Source organism: Falco rusticolus, chromosome 9 (assembly GCF_015220075.1).
Source record: "Falco rusticolus isolate bFalRus1 chromosome 9, bFalRus1.pri, whole genome shotgun sequence".
Taxonomy (NCBI): Eukaryota; Metazoa; Chordata; class Aves; order Falconiformes; family Falconidae; genus Falco; species Falco rusticolus.
Window position 1 is genome coordinate 13,048,092 of NC_051195.1, and position 19,712 is coordinate 13,067,803.

Below are 19,712 nucleotides of genomic sequence, written 5' to 3' on the forward strand. Positions count from 1 at the left end.
TACGGCGGCGGCGCGGAGGTCGCTGCTGCGGCGGGCGGCGGGGCCCGGTGGCGCCATGGAGGGCGGCGGCAACTCCAAGGGCACGGGCCTCGGCGGCCTGTTCGGCGCCGGCGGGGTGGGCTACTCGCACGCCGACCTGGCCGGGGTGCCACGTGAGTACCGGCGCGCAGGGGCGGCCGGTGTACCGGCCGCCCTCGGCCCGGGTGGCGGGGCCGGGGTGGGGGGGCTGTGTCCGCTTTCCGTCAGCGGGCAGGGCCAGGCGGGCCTGCTGGCCCGGGGCGCGGCGCCGCCGGGAGATCGGCACGGCGCGTCCCGGGCTGGGGCTCTGCCGGCCGCCGAGCCCGCGGGAAGCCGAGCGCAGCGCTTCCCCCGCCTGCCGGGGCCGCCGGGAGCAGGGTGACACACGGGGCCCGCCGCAGCCGGGCCCTGGCGGGCAGCGTGGCGCGACGGGCGATGGTGACGGAGGCGGCGTGTCCGTCCCACTCGTGCCGCTCCCGTAGTCCCCCCTGAAAGCGGGGGGTTGTCGGCCGGGGCCGTATTTTACTCGGTTGTGCAACTTAAGCTTCAGCGCACGAGGTCAGCCCCCTTTTAATTCACTGGGTGGGAAATTGTTACTGGGGGAAGTGGTGGTCACGTGTTCTGGGTTTTTTTCCTTTCAGTAACTGGAATGAGCCCTTTGTCCCCGTATTTAAACTTGGATCCCAGGTATCTAGTCCAGGTAAGAAGGCAGCTTCTTTTTATTTTGTTGGACTCGATTCCGTTGTTTGTACAGTCGTGCGTGAAGGCGTCAGAAACCCACAGTGCTGTGCAGTGTGCACTGAAGTCTTGAACTGTTGAGCAGGTGAAAGGAACGATTTTTTTCAGTATTGTTCCTAATAAAAGCTTGCAGCGCCATGGCATCTAAGAGAAGAAAATCAGTTTAAATATTTAGGATAAGTAAGACCGTTGCATCAATATAAGTGTCTCTCTCCATTGAAGAGGGGATGTCTCCCTCCGTACTCAGGCATACAGCCCCAAGCGCTCTTGCACAAGTTCTGCCATTTGTCACGCCCTCCACTGAGCCCCTTCAACCAGTAGGAGCAGCCAGAAACTCTCCACTCTTAAGCGAATCAGTTTTTTATACTGTGATGAGTTTCCTCCGTTTACAGAAGTGTTTAACCAAACCCCAGACCTGATACAGGCTTTGTCATCGGATGTGCTGACTTCACAGCACTTACCTTACGTCATTTCCCAGCTGAAGGGAGACCATCATGAAGTAGAGCTTTCTGGTTTATTCTACAGAATAATTATCATACTTACACAGCTGAACATTAGTTAACATCAGCTGATGGCCAGTAGGCCCCCATAAGGAAAATAAAATCCTAGAATGTTTTCCTTTCTCAACAATATTAACTACAGCTGAAAAGGTGTAGTTAATCCAATAAGGATGCATTTTTTAATGATTTTATTTAGTTAATATATATATTTATGACTTGGGTTATCTGAGAACATTAAGTTTTGTAGGAGCACTGAAGGTAAACGGTTGTGGAATGTCTGCTAATCTGTGTGCCTATTGTTTCACGGTATGCTGGGTCACAGCTTTTTTTAAGTGGAAAACTCTGCAGTTCTGGGGGCTGTTTTTTATATTCCTCTCTCACTAGAAGCTGTTGTAGTCAAGATTACAACGTAACGTTCCCGTAGCAGTACAAAACAGGGGATATGCCTCTGTTTGAAGTAGATTCCCTAGTGTGATTAGGTGGCCTCCTGTTGAGTGGTCAAAAAAAACACTAAGTGATTATTTAGACCTCTTCTGAAAATACCCTCTCTAAAGCGGTCTTGTTTGGTTAGTACAGTATATCTGGAAACATACTGGTGTCAAAAATGGTATAACAGAATTTTGTTGGAACAATATGTGTATGCTAAAAGATTTTTTATTAAAAAAAAAAGGCTTGCTTGAAGAGAAAGTGCTACTGTCATGAATAACTTCTGAAACAGTTCCTTAGTGATGGAACCCTAGAGGTTACAGTTTGTGTTGTAACACTTCTCTTTATGTTCAGCACTAGCGAGTACATTGAAATAAATCTCACATTAAATGTGAGAATAAAACTTTACTTGGAACAAGTTGGAGACACAAGCTGTGGGGTCTCCATCCCTGAAGCAGCACAAACCCCAGCTACGGCCCTGAGCAGCCAGCGGTAGCTGGCCCTGCTTTGAACAGTGCTTTTAGGAGCACTAAACAGTCTCCACAGGTCCCTTAAAACCTGAACTATTCTGTGATTCTAAAAACCCAAGGAAAAAGACATAGCTAATATTTTAGAATACAAGAACTTAAATTATTAGCCTTTAAAATTGGTTTGTCTGTGAAGGTGTGCGTGGAATGATGAGGGTCTCCTGTATTTAAAGACCATCCACTGGCTTTCAGAATGCAGAGGGAAAGTCAGCCTGATTGTTGAGAATCTTACATTTCGGTCCTGGCCTTCCCATAATGATGAGTGGTACAATGGTACTCATGAGTTTAAAACCCACTTTTTTTTTTTGTTGTTAGTCCAGTAATGCAGGCACAAAATGTGTTTTCTGCAATGCTTTTGTTACCTTCAACAGGTATGCATTATAAAATAGCATGCCAGCCTTTTGTCAGAAACCTAAAGGATAGCCCTCCTAGGTGTTTATAGAAACATAGAGGTTACTTACAGACAATGACAGCTTCATCCTGACCTTTTGGACAATAGTGAAAATTGTTGGGAACTGCTAAGTCGTGTACGCGCTCAGTTTCTCGAAATACCTAGTGACAGGAAAGATAGAAACCATATTATAGGTTCAGCTTATTGCTGAAGTATTCAGAGTTTTAGAAGCTGGGGTTATTTTCTGTATTGCCATCCACATTCAGTGCCAAGTATGGACTAAGTGCAATTATTTGAGCCTGCGGTTGTTGCGGTCATACAAATTGGTTAAATAGGGGGTGAATAATACCATAACTGGAAAGCACAGAAGCATTAAAAAAGAGATCTTACTGCTTTAGCACCTTATTGACACGTGTACGTCTTGTCGGTGTCTCATATACAAAAAGTGCTTTGGACCACCACCTCTCTACACATATGCTTGTTATCAGCCCATTTCTCTAGCTTTTTAGACCAATCTGATTTATGAGAACATAGGCCTGTCCCTGTGGGAGAAAGGTGGACATGTAAAAAACTACCAATCCCATATTTCATGCCTAATCATCACTTATTCTATTCCTTCCTTTTTTCATGTCTTTAAAATAGGTCACTTAGCGCAATAAAATACAGCTTTCAGTACAAGGGCAGTTTTTCTTCAAGGTCAGAGTAGTGGGAAACCTTAATGCATTTCTGCATCAGTATAGGTTGCTCAGTGCTGCGTAATCAGACAACAGGAATGTTTTTAGAGGGGAATGAATCTTGTGTTGTCTGCTGCAAGGATATAATAAATAATTATGCAAATAGTAATTTTTAAAAAGCCCAAACAACATCCCACACAGTATGAATTCCTTGGCTGCTTGATGTAATCTAGGATTACAGCTAGGTGGAAAAAAAAAAGCTCACTATCTTTTTTAGGTCTTTTTTCATTCTTGTTAAAGCATACACATAGCATATTCCATCTCTATGCTTGCATAGACAACAGTTTTCCAGAAACACTGGTTGTACCTGTCTCTTCTTTAGTTCATTGTATGGATTAAAGAAAAAAGAAATGTAATATGGCCTACATTTTGAAGCTGGTATGCTTGGAAAATACAAAAGCATTTTTTTTTGTTTTGTTTCCCCCCAGGATACAGATGAGTTTATTTTGCCCACAGGAGCCAACAAAACTCGAGGCAGATTTGAGTTGGCCTTTTTTACCATTGGAGGATGTTGCATGACAGGTAGGTCTCATTGCTTAGTTTTTTCATTTTTCCCAACTGTCCAGGTAACACCTGTGTACTACAGTAACTGACAAAGATTGTTGAGTTCTGTCTTCTGCAATATAGCCTTACATAAACAGCTGTTTGACTTCAGTCTATACACTGAAGTCTCTTCTCAGTATTTGCTTCTAGTATTGTTCTTTTTGTTCCTTTTTCTTCTTAAAAACTAATAACTGACATTATGCTAACTAGGGGCAGCATTTGGTGCACTGAATGGTTTGCGACTTGGCTTGAAGGAGACACAAAATATGGCGTGGTCAAAACCTAGAAATGTACAGTAAGTGTTTAATCTCAAAAAACAGTACACTTCAGTGACAGAGTTGTTTCTTCCAGCTTCTACAAGGTTAGATCTAAATATGCTGCAAAAATAAATGTATTTTTGTGTCTTTAATGGGGAAAAATGAGAGTCAGTGTTTGTCTTCATCAAGTCACGAAATGTTTTTGGTTATAATGATGTTCGGTTCAAGCTTTCTGCTTTTCATTTAGTGACAAGTGCTATGTCCTCTGACTTACCTTAAATATTTGAGAATAGATCACTACTTTGATATTTACGAGTAATCTGCTTCAAACTCAAAATGATGGTTTTATATGATGACATATTCCCAGAAAAAAGCCCCACAATTTTGCTTTGAGCTGTTTTTCTCTGTCACTTACTTGAGAGTGAGGTCTCTCTCCTTTCCCAAACTTTTCAAACAGGAAGAAATGACAATTCAGGAGCAAGGCCCATGTGGATTTGCATTAGGCATGACATTGGTGCATGCTGCTGAGCAAGTGTTGCATGGTGGAAGTTGTTCTGGATTGTGGTGTCCATGAACACCCACGGCATTCACTGTTTTCACCTTAGCAGATCATTTGAAAGAACACGGTAAAAATAGAGAGGCATTTTTTCCAGCAGTATGTTTCTCCTTCTAGAAGTACTGGTAGCTTAGACGTAACTGTCAGAAAACTTAGTGCCTCTGAAGGAGACATAGGAAACTAGAGGAATGGTATAACTGGGGGAAACAGTTTTCACTCCCACAGTACTTTGGAAAAAGGGAATTTTAGAGGAGGAATTTTAGTATTTCCTAGCACATTTGTCCAGGCTCACCTCCTTTTTAAATTCTGTTTCTGTATTCTTCATCCCCTTCTTTACCATCTTTAGAGTTAGAACCAAAATATCACCCACCATAATTATGACTCTTCTGTAATGTTCTAGATGAACAGGATTGTATTTTACATATTCAGAATGAGCCAAGTCAGACAAAACCACGCTCTTAAGCACAAGGGTAGCTGGTTCAAGCCCAGTAGGTGGCAGCCAGGCCGCACGCTGTTGGTAGGCCTTGCCCTTCAAGGGAAAAGGCCTGTTGAAGGTCATCACCTTGCAACAGTGTATTAAGTTCCATGTTTTCCTAATCAGATGCAGGGACCAGACTTGCCTAGCTAGTGTTTCCTTCAAATTTATCCTTAACATGTACATTATTTTTTTTTAATTTGAATTTTGCTGTTAATATTCTGTCATCAAATGTTTCACAGTATGTTATGGTTATTAAAATTACGAATTTTCTCATCCATTCAGAACTGATGCAATGTTAACAAAATGGGTGTTGGGGGTGTAATTAGGGGGAGATTGTCAATACCCTGGCATCTTAAATTTTTATTCTTGTTTCAGTGTTCCATTATTAAATTCATTACTTAACCATATTCAGTAATGGTCTGTGTCTCCTAATGAAAATTATAAAAAAAAAGGAAAAATAGTGGAGAATGAACTCAATTCAGAAGGAACATAACTTGTGATGATTTCATTGCTTTAAATGATAAACTAAGTTCCAGTGGTAGTCAGCTGTCCAGAGCAGTACTGTGCTTGTGACAGTGTTACACTGCTGGAAGATAAAGATCAGTCATTTCTTCTGGCTGCTGTTGTCACCATTCTGGAGACAACTGATGCCAAAAAGAAGTGGCATTGTGCTTCCCTGAGAGTGCACTAAAGATTTGCTTTCCTTCTTTAGTGCTAGTCTGGAAGCATACATACAGCAATACTCAGGATACTTTACCTTTTGTTGGGTGCTAAGTTTGACAAATGGAAGTGCAAAAGATTGCCTCTTTCTGACTGGCTTTTAATACCCATGCCATTTGTTCAGGCATCGCCATGCTCCCTGACACATGGTCCCTGTATTGCTTGCACCTTCTAGAAGAGCATTTAAGCTTCCTTGGAGGTCTTTTACCCAGTTAAGTCAGCATAAGTGTATCAGTCATTCTCAGTAGCTATGTGTAGTCGTCACGTACGCAACATTTATCAACTGGGGTTAGAAAGTAATTCAAAGGGAAGAAATTGGATTCTTAATAAGGGCCAAGTTTGACCTGGAAAGAGAGAAAACCTTTCCTAAGACTTGAGGGGACTAAATACTTGCTCTCGGTATTGCCTGTGTTACTGTTTGTAGTATCTGTGATAGAGGAGATTATGTATTACCAAGCTGTGTGCTCTTCCTTACTGTTTTCTTTTGAAGGGCTTTTGGTTCATTATTCCAGTGTTATTAATGAGATGTGTAGTGTAAACACATTATTTTAATTCCCTTCTAGAATTCTAAATATGGTGACAAGGCAAGGAGCATTATGGGCCAACACTCTGGGATCTCTGGGTAAGTAAAGTTGTTGTATTGTAGGGAAAACAGTTTAAAGATGTAACTGATGGGAAAGTATTCTTAAATTTTCATTATGAAATCCAACAGAAAAATCTGCAAGTTTTTTTCTTTGGATCATGAGGACATTTCAGTAGACATTGAAAAGGAAATTAAAGGCTAAAATGGAATCTGAAGCCTAAGTAGCCAAAAGCCTCTAATTAAAACCCAATATTTTTAGTATATTACAAACAAGAACTCTAGTTGCAGAATAACAGGCATAACTGAAGTTATAGATAACGTTTACTTGTTAATACATGGCAGTGAATTCACAACTTAAGGCAAAAAATAAAATTAATACATCTGCAGTAACTTTAATAACCTAAGACAACACTCAGTGGTCATGTGAGCAACTGCCAGATGCCTGTTTCCTGTTAAAGAGTCAACAAAATGTTTATCTATAGAAGAAATAGTGACTATAAAGATTTATCCTTTTATGATGGCAGCTTAGCTAGATATGATGCCACCCACTTGAAATCTAAACGTTGCTTATAATTAATACAGGTTAGAAAAAAAGAGAAAAATTATCAAAGCCTAATGTAAGGAAACTTCTGTGAACTGAGGCTGGGTTGGCAAATAAAAATCACATCAGTTCCCTCAGAAAACCCACTCTTCACATGATCTCATAGAATTCAGTGGAATAACTAATGCCCTAGAGCATACAGGCTCTTTGGCTTCCCCCCAGGTCTTAAAAGACCGAAGGGTGCTCCATTACTCTGAAAGGAAAAATCAAAAACTGATGAAATTATTCTGAAGATTAATGATGTAACTCGTTGCCCCACAGAGTGGTAATAAAAGAGAAATCAGCAATATTTACAATAGAGATTACATCATGTTGCAACCCAATCTACTTATATTTGAATCTTGAAAAACACATCAAAGGATAGGTTAAGTTGCATTTACTACATTTGGTTTGAGTCTTATTTCTAAGGAGTAGATTAGTCTGCCATTTAACCGAGACACCAGCTTTTGAGCCACAATATAGAGGCCATGGTTAGAGATGGGATTCTGAACTACAGTAGGAACAGCACTTCTCATAAGAGTTGCATATGCCTAGTGAGTTTTATGGTGGGATGTATTTTTGTTTTTTCTTATTTTTTATTCCAAATGTAATGAAAACATGTCTGAAAACTGAGATGCAGGCACAGCGGAGTTCAAGGTTCCAGGTTAAGTGACACATTAACAGGTTTTTCCAGCTGTGTTTGAAGAAATTACTCAAGAAAATGTTTGTGCATTCCAGTAACAAATGGTTATATTTCTTACAAAAGATGGCCTACCAAGTCACAGAGTTAAGCTGAATTTAGTATTTTGGGATTTGGTATAGCTTTGCCTTTTCCTAGCTACCAGACAAGTTCCTTTCAAGGAGCTGAAGTTTTTTTGCATGTTCTTTCACTTGTGCAGCATTTCTTTTGGCATTACTGATAAGAAAAAAGATTCCTTTTGGCATTACTGATAATTTTTGTCATTCTGTTCCTGAACAAAGGTAGCAACATATGTGTTAAACTATTTTTAAAAATGTTGTTTAACTCAGCTTTTCATTCCCCTCATTGTTAATACTACATGCTGCTAAGACAAGGTAAAATACCATTGCCTATGCTGAAAGGAGAAAGATGGTACTGTTCAACTGATCCACATTAATATGGTTGTTCATGAAGAATTTACCTGCTTTTTTTTAGCAAAGTAAAGATTTGAATTTCTTGGAGGACAAGGGATGAATTAAATTGGCATTGTGTCTTTGTCACTTAAAGAACGGTAGAATATGTCATTATTTTAGTCAGCTTGAAATATATCATGAGGTATAAAGGATGGGCATGCCTTCTCCCTTCATCAAAATGCATACATTATACATACCTCCATACTAAAAGACTGTGATTTCACGTTCTGTTCCTTTCCAGGACAGTCCCCAAAGTTCTCCAAAAGCAAAAGGCCCTTTGGGAACAAAGTTATGAGGTGAAGCAGCTGTCAAATCCCAAGCAATTTAACAGTCCTTTACAAGGGAAATGTAGCCCATTGTACTCCAGCCCTTGATAACATCACCTGAATGCAGCACTTAACTTGCATTTCATCTTGGTCACATGAGGTCAACAATTTTCTGTGCTGCCTAGAAAGCGTTGTTGCCTTTAGTTTCACATCACCCACAGAAGACAGTATGAAGCCTGCCAGTACAGTTAAACCCTCAAAAGTTATTTCAAACGAATTTCAATTAGCAAAACAGGCTTAAACTTCAGTCAGTGCTTTATGTCACATATTTATCATGACTTGAGGCAGTACTAGATGTCATGAGGAATGCTACTTTATAACCAAACTATAGCTAGAGAAGGGAAAATTATCTGTAAAACAGAAACAGGTCTGGGAAGAAAAACCACCAAAGACAGGATTTTGCAGAGAAATACCCTCCCTTTAAACAAACAGAAAATCTCTGCTTCAGAAGTGTAGTCTAGTTACACCAGGCCTGGATTCTGAGCCCTTTGTCTCAGAGAATGGGAGTTTTAACTAACATTTTTCTTTCTCAGCTCTACTTTACAGTGCATTTGGAGTCATAATTGAAAAAACACGAGGTGCAGAAGATGACCTGAACACCATAGCTGCTGGAACCTTGACAGGAATGCTATACAAAAGCACTGGTAGAGTAGCAACGTGTTTCTAGTTTTCCTTTTCTTGTGCTTTATCCTAAAAATTCTCATTCCTTTTACTAAATACCGTCCTGTTGTGAAAATTGGCAGTGTAAAAATGGTACAGTAGGAACTAAGACTTATTAGTTCAGTGTGTACAAAGCCGAACACTCTTTTTCACACAGCTAAGACTACTTAAAGAAAACTTGCACTCCAAAAAAAAATTTCCAGCTGAGTTAAATGGATTCTTCCCAACTTGCACAGCACTAACAATAATCAATGAGAGCCAAATTATGTCTGTTACACATCTATACTGAATAAACACTCAAATGTTTACTGAGACTTATAGTGCAGCTGTGTGAAAAACATGCTCGGCTCATTCTTAGCCATGTTTTTCAGGTATAGCAGGAATAAAACCAATAGTTTCTCAAGTCCAGGAGTGGATGCAGGCAAATGGGAACTCCTTTCCAAAGGGAAAGAGGGCCAGGCAGGGGAGGGGAGGAATACACAGAGCACAGCTTGACTGCTTCAAGATGAAACTTAAAAGTGACTGATGTGATAGTATCTGGAGCCACAAAACAACTATACATACACATAGAGAAACTGATATATTTATAAAGTTATTACTTAGCCGTTTGTGAAACTTGTCTTGTGGTAGGACTCTAGGCTTTGCATAGTGGTCAAAACCAACAATGTTATTTGAGAACACCATGGATTTAAGGTTAGTTTGCTGATGCATACCGAATTGTTTGCAGAAGAGAGGGTGGGTCTGAGCTTCATCAGCAAAACACCTGTTAACACATATTCCAAGCTCAACAACTGGATCATCTTTTTTTTTGAGAGGACTTCTGGATACCACAGATTAACATTACCACAGGAAAAAATTATAAACTTTTAAGTACCTTGATGGAGGTTTGGCTATGTGATTCACCTGTATTTTACTGAGGAGATAATTCCAGAATTAGCCTATGTACTTTTACATATCTAACTGAGCTTCAGTGTCTTAGAAATGTTCCTGAAGGCCAGCAAAACAGTTTAAGAAGTCTTATTTTCCTGTTGGCCTAGACTAATTGAAACCAAAAATAATTGGCTTTAGCAGCCTTCATAAATACAACGTGTTTATGCAAGGTTAAGTGCAAGATTAGTAATCTTTTGTAATCAATTATTTACTTGGGATTTCATGAGTGATATGACAGATTACCAACAACAGCTGGATAGAGTAGCCGTATAGAAGTCTTATCATTTTCTGTAGGAAGTCATTAAGAACTACCATCTTACGCTCCAGCAGAAGCTTCTGCCTTACCTTTCAGAAGCATAGGGTTGGCCTTATGTGTAATCTTTTTTTGGCACAGTGCAACAGCTACAGTCACATGCACAGTCAACCTAACACTACAAAAATTTTTCTTAGCAGAGCACAGGGGGATTTTTGTTTTGTAACATAAAATCTGCTGAGCTACTAGTGGGGCTGATAAAGGTAAATGTAGTCAATAAGTCTGTATCTATTACAATATTGGATTTCAAGTGTGTCATGCATATGAACTGTAGTGCACAGAAACTCAAAATAAATAAATTTTTCACCATATGCATGAAATCAGAGTAGCACAGTAGACCTAAAAGGTCGAGGATTAGTTCTGGAAGTGAAAAAGATAGTATTTACATCTGTCTGAAGAACTTAATTCCAAATCTTATTTTCCTTTTTCATGCTCTATCCCTCTTGTTGCTTCTCCCATGCTTCCTCTCCTGTCATCTTATGCCAGAATGCCCTTCCTAATTCTGTATGGTAAAGCTTCCCTCCTTTACACCTTTACCCAGCATCAATATATATTTACCTTAAAAAAACATGAATATTTAAACCATATGCAAATGATTAGTTCATATCTGTGACATATATCAAGATTGTAATCATTTCCAGTGTTACACAGAATGCCATGTTGTGTTGGCATTAAAAAAGGAAAATTTGAAAGCTTTCAGGGACATTTCTGTTATACATCCTCATATTTTAGTGTCAGCAAGAAACTCCCACAAACATGCCATTTCAAATCAAGGCTGTTCTGCAACCTACAAAGGGTGGCTATAGAGTTGGAGGCAGTGCTGTTCAAACACTCAGATTTCCCGGTACCATCACTCCTGTTATTGTAAAGAGATCAGGAACATATTTAAGGAGAAACTAAAATATGGCAGGTTTTTTATTACAACTTTCTGGTCCACTTTTAAACATAGCCCTGATGGAAGAACCCTATCAGCAACCCTGCTGACCTGAAAAACACTCTTGCGTACATACACTACATAACCTAGATTGAATTTCTGAAACAAATAGTTAAGCCTTTGCTGAGGGGAATATGTGGACAGGAAAAAAAAAATAGTGGGAAGACACTTTGAAGGCTGAGATTTGTTGCCCCGAACTGGTCCCAGTTTTCACGATTTGTCCTTGTAGAAGTGTTAATCATTACCAGAATGCCAGCAGTCAAGCAAAAGAAAGAGGCTTTCCAGAATATGCATGTTCTCAAGCTGTTAGATTGTGAGCAGTTTTGTGCAAGGCTAGAACAACACAGCTTGTCTACGAGAATATGAAAGAGCATTAAAAAGTCTGCAGGGGAGGACTGTGGAAGTTCAGCCTGTCTGTGTTCACTGGAAGTGGTGTAAAGTCACTGAAAGTTCCCCATTGCAAGTGACTGAAGCCCCTGAGGGTCCTCCTTGGAGCAAGTCAGATACTATTAACTCACCATTATAAATCAAATGTTAGCTGAAATCTGCCTCAGCATGCTATATGGCTTAAATTAACGGATGTTGAATTGAGTTTCAAAGTAAAACTGATTTGAGGAGTTTTGAAACAGCATATTAGGTCATCCCTTCGACCAGAGTGACCTCTAGCTTTCAGACTTATTTGAAATGGAATCTTAACATCAAGATTACTTACTAGATTTTATCCTAAATGTAGCAATGCAAGTATAGTTATTAACTTGTTACACTAGACTTGCAGCTTCATGGAAGCTGACTTTTGAGCTCACAACTTTAACTGAATGTTTTAGGTAGAAGTTAAGTGACAGGCAAAAGAAACCCCTATGTGTTCCTTTGCTGGTGGTGTATGTAGTAGAAGCGTTGCAACTTGGTCAGTCCTCTTTGAGTTTTGCTGAAAGGGAGTGATAACCTAAGTGCATAAGGATGGTTTTTCCATTTAATAAATATTATTTATTCTTCAGTTTCAAGCAAAGACAGAAATGAAGATCTGTTATGCAATTCTTTTTCTGATAAATGTTGCAAAGCACAAATACCAACATATCTTAAAACAGATATTTAGCCCTCTTGTATGTGTTTTCAACCTCTTTTCTAAATCAAATGTCGTTGTTTTGTCGTAACTGTGTTAGTCTCTGAAAGTAGCAAAAATCAAAAATATGATTGTCACTGTGCACTATGTCACTATTACCCCATTCCACTGTGAAAATGCATGTGGTTCCAGTCATCACTCCACAAAGGTACAGCTGGCTGAGGATCTTACAATTCTCCTCAGGCATGCAGGACTGATCACTCAGGGAAAAAGATACTGAGCTGGGTAGGACTTTGGACTGGCACCCAGTGTGACAGCCATTGATTTCTCATTGAAATTCCTGACAGAGACTTCAGTAAGCAAAAAAGTTAAATAACCTTTACCTCTTATCTGAGGGTTGCACAGGTTGTAGATGATCTTTTTCTTAGATAATTTTTTTCCCCCTCTTGAGGTTAAGGAAAACAGGAGCAAAAATAATGCTTTTGAACAAACTGAATTATTTTGTTTACTGTACTTCTGTGCAGTAGGAACACGATACTAGATAGAGCATCTCATGCCTTTTGCGCAATAGACGTTACGTTATCTGGTATAAAACGGTGTGCATCTGAAAAGAAGGGAATTGCATGCAAGTGGTAGCTGAAAGGAGTAGTTGCCTTTTAAGCCCTCAGAAAACAACCCTGAAAAATCAATACATTATGAATTAATTAAAGAGGAGCTAAATGTTTTATTGCTAGCAGTAAAGTCTGGCCAGAGCTAGAGATCAGTTTTGTGACATTCAGTGGGTAGAAGTTCAGGGCAGTTGTGTTAGCTAACTGCTTCTTCAGCTATAAAAGCCTCTTCCCTTTGGGCTTAATCTGTGTTTTTCTTTGGGCCAGGCAGAGCTTTTCTCCTTGTTTCTGTTGGGGCGGGGCAGGAACGAGGGGCTTTTTGCAGATTGCTGCAGCTATGGCCCAAGGATATCTTATTTTTCTGCATTATTTGGAGAAAAGTGAAGGATTTGCTTCTGAACTTCAAAGTTCAGGTCTGTCTGGTGCTTTAGAAATAAAGAACCTGTGTTAAAACCTGCTTTTAACTTAACAAGTCTATAGGACTCACTCTAATGGCATTTAGTGAAAGGATTTTGTTTCGGGTCTGAAATAAGGAAGAAATAAGAGCAAAGTACAAGCAGGCACTACAGGTAGTAGCTTGCAGAGGCTTTCTTTGTTACTTGGGGGCTGATGTCTAAAAGTACACGTGGCCACCGAGAGCAGCACTGCCTTCTGCGTGGCTCTGCTAAGCAGAAACGGTGAACTGAGTTCTCAGTGTTGCAGGGTTCTAGCTGCCTTTTACGGTAGCTTGAGTAGTCTCCTGTCAGCTAGGTGCTGCTGCTTTCACTCAGTGAGAAGACAGGGAATTTTAATAATGTTTTCAAAGTAATTTCAACAGCTTCAATACTTACAAGTTTGTAAATTAAATAGTAAATTTTTACTGGTTTTCCAATTTATCCTTCACTCCACAGTAAGTACAGGAGACATTCCCTGTTTCAAGCTTTGTGTTTCTGTATTTTAACCACAATACTGTCTTAGCTGCAGCAGTCTGAGAGCAGAACATGCTTTTCTGGAATGTATCTTGTTTCCAAAAAGAAGTTTGCCGGTTTCCGCAATAATTTCTGTACCCACAGACTTTGCCCACACTTCAAAGGTTTCATAAAATGACCCTAGTGGAGCAGCAGGAGGAAACTCTTCAAGTTTTCTACTGACGTGGGACCACCCACAGATGTTCAAAGGAATGTCTGGCTGATGGTTCAGTGGCTCTGGTTAGCTACCACTGTGCTTGACCTTGGAGCAAAACTGAGCTTGCCTTGTACATTTGAAAAGTCAAGCCCTTTAAACCATTTTAAATGACTTTTGTTCATGGAAGCCCTAAATGAAGAGAAACTGTTTGCATTCTGAATATCTGGGAGAGAAAGACTGGAAGACAGAAAAGTAAACACAACAACTATTAACACTTCTTTTGTTTGGCATAAATATGTGGGTCTGGGTTTTCAGTTAAGGTATTTCTAGTGCTTGTTGTTGGATGGTTCTTGCTTTAAACATCCCACAAACTGTCCCGGGATAGTGGAGTAACACATTTTGAAAACAGAGGCAGTAAAGTCCTAAACAGAAGATTTTTCCCTCGTGTTACGCAACATAGATAATGGCTTTACCTACTCAGAGTTAAAATTCAGTGTTAGGAGTGGATCATACCATGAAGAAAAGCAAAGCTGTTCTGTTAGAATGCTGTGTGTCATTGCATAGTGTACTCTGAAACCTATTTTAAATGTATAGAAGAGGGACAATACTCTGGGGAAAGGGTACAGCAGCTAAAGAAAGGCAGAGAACTAAATTCTCATTTAAGAGAGCATCAGATGTATCTTTGGAAACCCATAGCAGTTCTCAAGTATTGTGCAAGTTGCCTGATCTCAAAATACCTGCTTTCAGAAATGTTTGTCAGCTGGAACTTTTAAGTTATCTTACTCAGACATGCAAGATTAGAGGCTTAGAAACAACCGTGTTTCTAGCAGGGTTTTTCAAGGCAGACTTGGTATCGGAAGCTTGCAGGGAGTGATTGCAGAGGAGGGGTGGGAACGTGTTGTATCATGCAAACACAGCTGGGACAGGAGTGGAGAATTTTTTTTTTTCTCCTTCTAACAAGGTAATCTTCTCAGAGGGCTTAACATTTCCTGCCCAGCAACTGGGCTGCATTCTACAGTGCCTTACTGTTTGAAGTCTGCCACAGACCTGGAGGTATTTACTCAAATGCAATTCTAACCAGTTAGGGAAAGGAAAGTTTTTTCTTTCCCTTCTTTAATAATTACTGTGGATAGTTCAGAAGCCAGGTACAATTGCTACAAAACAAATAACTAATAACATTTTGTAGCAGAAGCATAGGAAACCTGGTCAGAAACATTTCCTGCATGCTTTCTTCTTGGATTTTTTCTCACTCAGTAAATGCACCTATACCAACTGCACAAGTTTAGTTCTTCCTGTTCACGAAACAGATTTCCGCTGAAGCATCTTCAGCAAAGTCCCTAAGTTTTCTACAAGAACTGCAGACTGCTTTAGACCCTCCTAAGTGGATTCAGAGCTGCCATCCTCACCTGGCTGACCTCAGCATGTGAAAATATTAACAACATTTTGTGTTAGGAGCAGTATGTTTTAGCAGCACTCTGTCTTAAGTCTGCATGGATGCTAGAAGGTGGCTCAGCTACCCAAATTAAAGAAAGTACCTTTCTTATACAATCCCGACTTCACAGAATCTGGAATCTTCATCAGCCTTCAACCTAGCTTTCTTCCATAGGAAGGATAGGATTTTAAGGGAAAAGTAGAGGAATTGAACCTGGGGGCTGAGGGAAGCGTCTGCAGGAATAGTCATAGCTCTGTACAGTGAGGATGTTCTGCATCTTGTGCATTTTCCTGTACACTGTAATGGTAAGGAGCCCTCTTTGGAGGTTTCTTCTGTGAGCAATTGCAGAATTTCTTCTGTGAGCAGAAAAATCAGGCTTGTCTAATGTTTTATTAATTTTTCCCCAAAAGTAATGAGAAGTTAGTACATTTCCAGATTATCTCAAATACTTGTTTTGCACAGTGTCCTTTAAATTTCACCTGTGGCCTTTTGCCAGAAGCTGCTTGCACATGGTTAGTTCTGTTTACCCAGCTGCAACCCCTTCATGTGAAAAGCCTTTTGTGCAACAAGTTCAGGATGAATTATCAAAACTAAGTCTACATTTGTGTTCCTAGATTCTGATTTAGGCACGTAGGTGCATAAACAGTATGGCTTTCCTTATAGCTGTTGAATTCTCAACAGTTAGGGCAGTGAATTCAGTTAGGTGTATATCCCAAAAAACTCTCAGATAGTCGCAGCTGGTCTGGCAATGAAATTTCTAGAAACTATGGCTAGACATGACCTCTAGTACCAAGTCCAACTTCTCCTATCAGTACTGCAGCTTCTTGGTTTCATTACCTGCCTGGGCAGTGTGAGTAGGTTTAACAGCTCCAACGAAATCTTACTTAATCTTGCAGCACAGGTAACGCAGTCTCAGTCTGGCTGACGCCAGCAGCTTGTTGCCCCGCTACAAGCCTAAATGCAGTTCTCCGAGACAGCTTCATGATCCATAATGGAGGGAAGAAAAAAAAAAAAAAAAAAAAAAACAAACAACCAAAACCCCACAAAACAAAAACCAGCCACTGATTACTGAGATTCATTGGTTTCAGGTTTGAGGAACCTGAATTCCACTGTCAGTTTTACCAGTAAAGCAGGCAGGTTTATCTAGCGGTAGAGCAGAAGCTGGCCTTGTTCTATATACTGTGCACATTATCCAGCTTGATTCAGCTGGGATTGATGAACACTGCAGAATCAAATTCAGTGAGGTCTTTCTAGTGTTGAGGGTCATACAAGATCTTAGGTATTCCTGTGCATTTATAGCACTTTCTGGAAGCTTTATGAAGGCATTTTCTACTGCTGAGGAGTAGAAACATTTTGCCATTCGGAAAAAGCAGCAGTTCTGCCCCGGCGCAGCACAACCCTCACATGGATGGAATGGCCTTGCAATGCCATCTGACTCCCAGCTCCAGCCAGGTGCTGGCTGCCAGTAGCAGCCAAACTTGCCCAGTATTTTTACTTTCACAGCTTGCAGAAGCTTCAAGTCTTCAGTGAGCAGTAGGAATTTAAAAATAATTTTTAATCACCTGCATGACTCAGGTTTTGCCATTGCAGGATGATGATTTTGAACATTAGTAATAGTAAGAATAAAGTTTTTCAGTGTATGCCCTAGCAAATTCTTGCCAGTTGATCCCTTTCATCTACTTTTTCTTTTTTCCCCAAAAGGCTTTAAAATTTTAAAAATCAGTGATAAGTTCAGAGTTGTGGCCCTCATGAATCTCTGCAGCCCGCGGCCGCATCCACATCAGCTGCTGTTGTGTTCACTAGTTCCCCTCCTGTCCTTTCTGCCCCTGCCCCAAACCTAGTTACTATAACTGACAAACATTATTACTATTCCTCATCTAAAATCCTAAGTGGATGAGTTCTTAAAGCAGAAAGAGAACATATCTATCTGTAAACACCTGTGTTGAGGACAGATGGAATAAAATAGGGCCTGGGAGAAGCCAACTTTGCTTTGAGTGTTCTGTGGTTCACTGGGGCAGTAGGGCTAACACAGTTTGAGAGGAAGCCATACCAGCAGAATTAATGTCGGGATCAGGAAGGATCTTTCTTGAGCCTGGCAAGAGGTTTGAGGGGAGGGTAGAATTAGCAGAGGTACCCTTTCTGCAAAGTTATAAAAAAAAAAAAAAAAAAGCAGCTGCGTTTCATTAAGCTGACCATTTCCTCAAGTGTAACTTTAATGGGTTTCAATTTGTTTTTCTTTTTCAGGTGGAGTGCGTGGGATAGCACGAGGTGGCATTGCAGGTCTGACGCTTACTGGCCTCTACGCTCTCTATAACAACTGGGAGCACATGAAGGGCTCCCTAACCCGGCAGTCCCTCTGAGCAGGGCAGCCAGCGCTGGGCAGAGGACACGCTTGCATAGTCACCAATCAAATCAGTTGCGAGATCTGTCTGGTGCCCCTTCCTATTTTATTTACAATTAGTGTGAAACTGAAGGAAGCTATACTGGAAGGAACCTTTTGACACCGCATAGCTGGACTGGCCCTTTCCTTTCTGCCAGCCAGTCGCTGGAGAGGCAGCAATATTTGTTGGACCTGCAAGTGAGCAGAGTGGCCACCAAGATAGAGTCTCCCTGACACGCTCACCAGCTAGCCCTGGGCCAGAGCTACGAGGCATGCTCAAGCCCCATAGCTGTACCTGCTGCGCTGCCAGGTTTGTTCGGTTGCGTGAGCTACAATGCTAGCGCTGTGTAATAAAGTCTGTGTCCATAGAACTATTCACTGCGGTCTTCCAGTGTGCATCGCCCGGCCAGCCAGCGCGTTAAGTAGCAGCTGGCACAGGGCAAGGCTTGCTGCTCTGACAGCGCAGGGTAAGCTGTAAAAAGGGACATCGTCATTAATAAAAAGGGTGGTACTGATGCAATGCTGTTCCTATACTTTGCCGTTCCTGGTACTGATAAGACAAAAAAAAAGTGTGCTGTATCCAGTGACTCATTTACAGTTTTGTTTTGAGGGACCGGTGTGATAAAATCCTGGGGGAGTTAGTGGGCAAGGGGAAGCGAATTCACAGGCCGACTGTCTCCTGATGCGAGATTATGGCGAGGCATACAAGGGCTTGACTCCAGTCCCTTACTTGCTCCAATAAATAAGGAACTGGTTGTTTCTGGGTCAAGTGCTGTTGCAGAACAGTCATTAGTAAATTATCAAAATGGAGGTGCTCCAGTATCTCAGATCTTGTTTAGCCAGCAGTTGGAAACCAAGCAGTTTCATTGCCTATTGCAATTTTTATTTTGCATTTATTTTATATTGTCACTAGTTTTTAATTAGCGCCAAGCTTCCCCCCCCTGCCCCCAAGTAATGTTTGTAGGTTATTAGAGGAATGAAGATGTGATGAAGCCACGCCTCCAGCATTAAAATTAAACCACATACCAAACATTGCTTGCAGATAAATCAAAGGGCAAGTCGTGAATTAGTTCAGAAATTAAGAGTTATTGTACAAGAGCTCATTCCTTCAGTTCTTAAACAATTAAATAGGTCTGAGATATCATGAAGGCAGAGCAAGGGAAAACCAAGAAACTTACTGCTCAGTAAGCAACTTAATGCAAAACAAGTTTACTTTGAGTTCTTCCTATTGAAACAGCTCTTGATAGCTACACCACACCCAACAAAACAAAATATTAGAGAGAAGATAGTAGTACTTACCTTCCCCTAAGAAGAAATGCACCTTTGCTAGAAACCTCATCAGAGGATAGCTACTGAGACTGGGTTTTTGTAGAGTAAGTGCCACAGCTAACGAGCCTTCACAGTTGAACTCAATTAGCTTTCTTTGGCTACCAGTTAAAGAAAGATGCTTTACACCAGCACTTAACTAGGTGTAGCATAAAGGAAAGAAACCAGGCTCTTTCTGACCTGCTTTTGTAGCTGCTGTTCCTCATTAAGCCTTATGTCCCAGTCCGTCAGCCGGCTGTGCGTTACTGTTGCGGTGTTAGAGCTGGACCTTCTAGCATGTATTTGTCAAGGGCTGTACCACCAAAGAAACCGTCTTTTACATCGCAGGCTGCAGAAGGGTGACATGGGCACAAGCTGCACGGCACTGTCACATGGGACGTCAGGAGAATGTGTGCATTTTCAGAGTTTTTCTCCCCATTGGCATCGGCAGGTTCCC

General features: G+C 40.9%; 1 protein-coding gene and 1 non-coding gene across 3 annotated transcripts; both read left to right on the forward strand.

Annotated features, from left to right (window-relative positions):
• On the forward strand, window positions 1-18,470 carry TIMM23B (translocase of inner mitochondrial membrane 23 homolog B). 2 transcript variants are annotated; one of them, XM_037399005.1, is made up of 8 exons: window positions 1-152; window positions 660-718; window positions 3,763-3,856; window positions 4,088-4,172; window positions 6,452-6,510; window positions 9,063-9,173; window positions 15,100-15,191; window positions 17,815-18,470. In XM_037399005.1, the coding sequence occupies exons 1-8, from the start codon at window positions 56-58 to the stop codon at window positions 17,830-17,832; spliced, it is 615 nt and encodes a 204-aa protein (XP_037254902.1). In that variant the 5' UTR covers window positions 1-55; the 3' UTR covers window positions 17,833-18,470. The 2 variants fall into 2 exon arrangements, with proteins under 2 accessions (XP_037254902.1, XP_037254901.1); XM_037399004.1 differs by lacking the exon at window positions 15,100-15,191 and having other exon boundaries at window positions 5-152.
• LOC119154184 lies at window positions 5,700-5,902 on the forward strand. Its single transcript, XR_005106359.1, has one exon. It is a non-coding gene; the product is annotated as a small nucleolar RNA SNORA74 (small nucleolar RNA).
• Window positions 18,471-19,712: the final 1,242 nt, after the last annotated feature.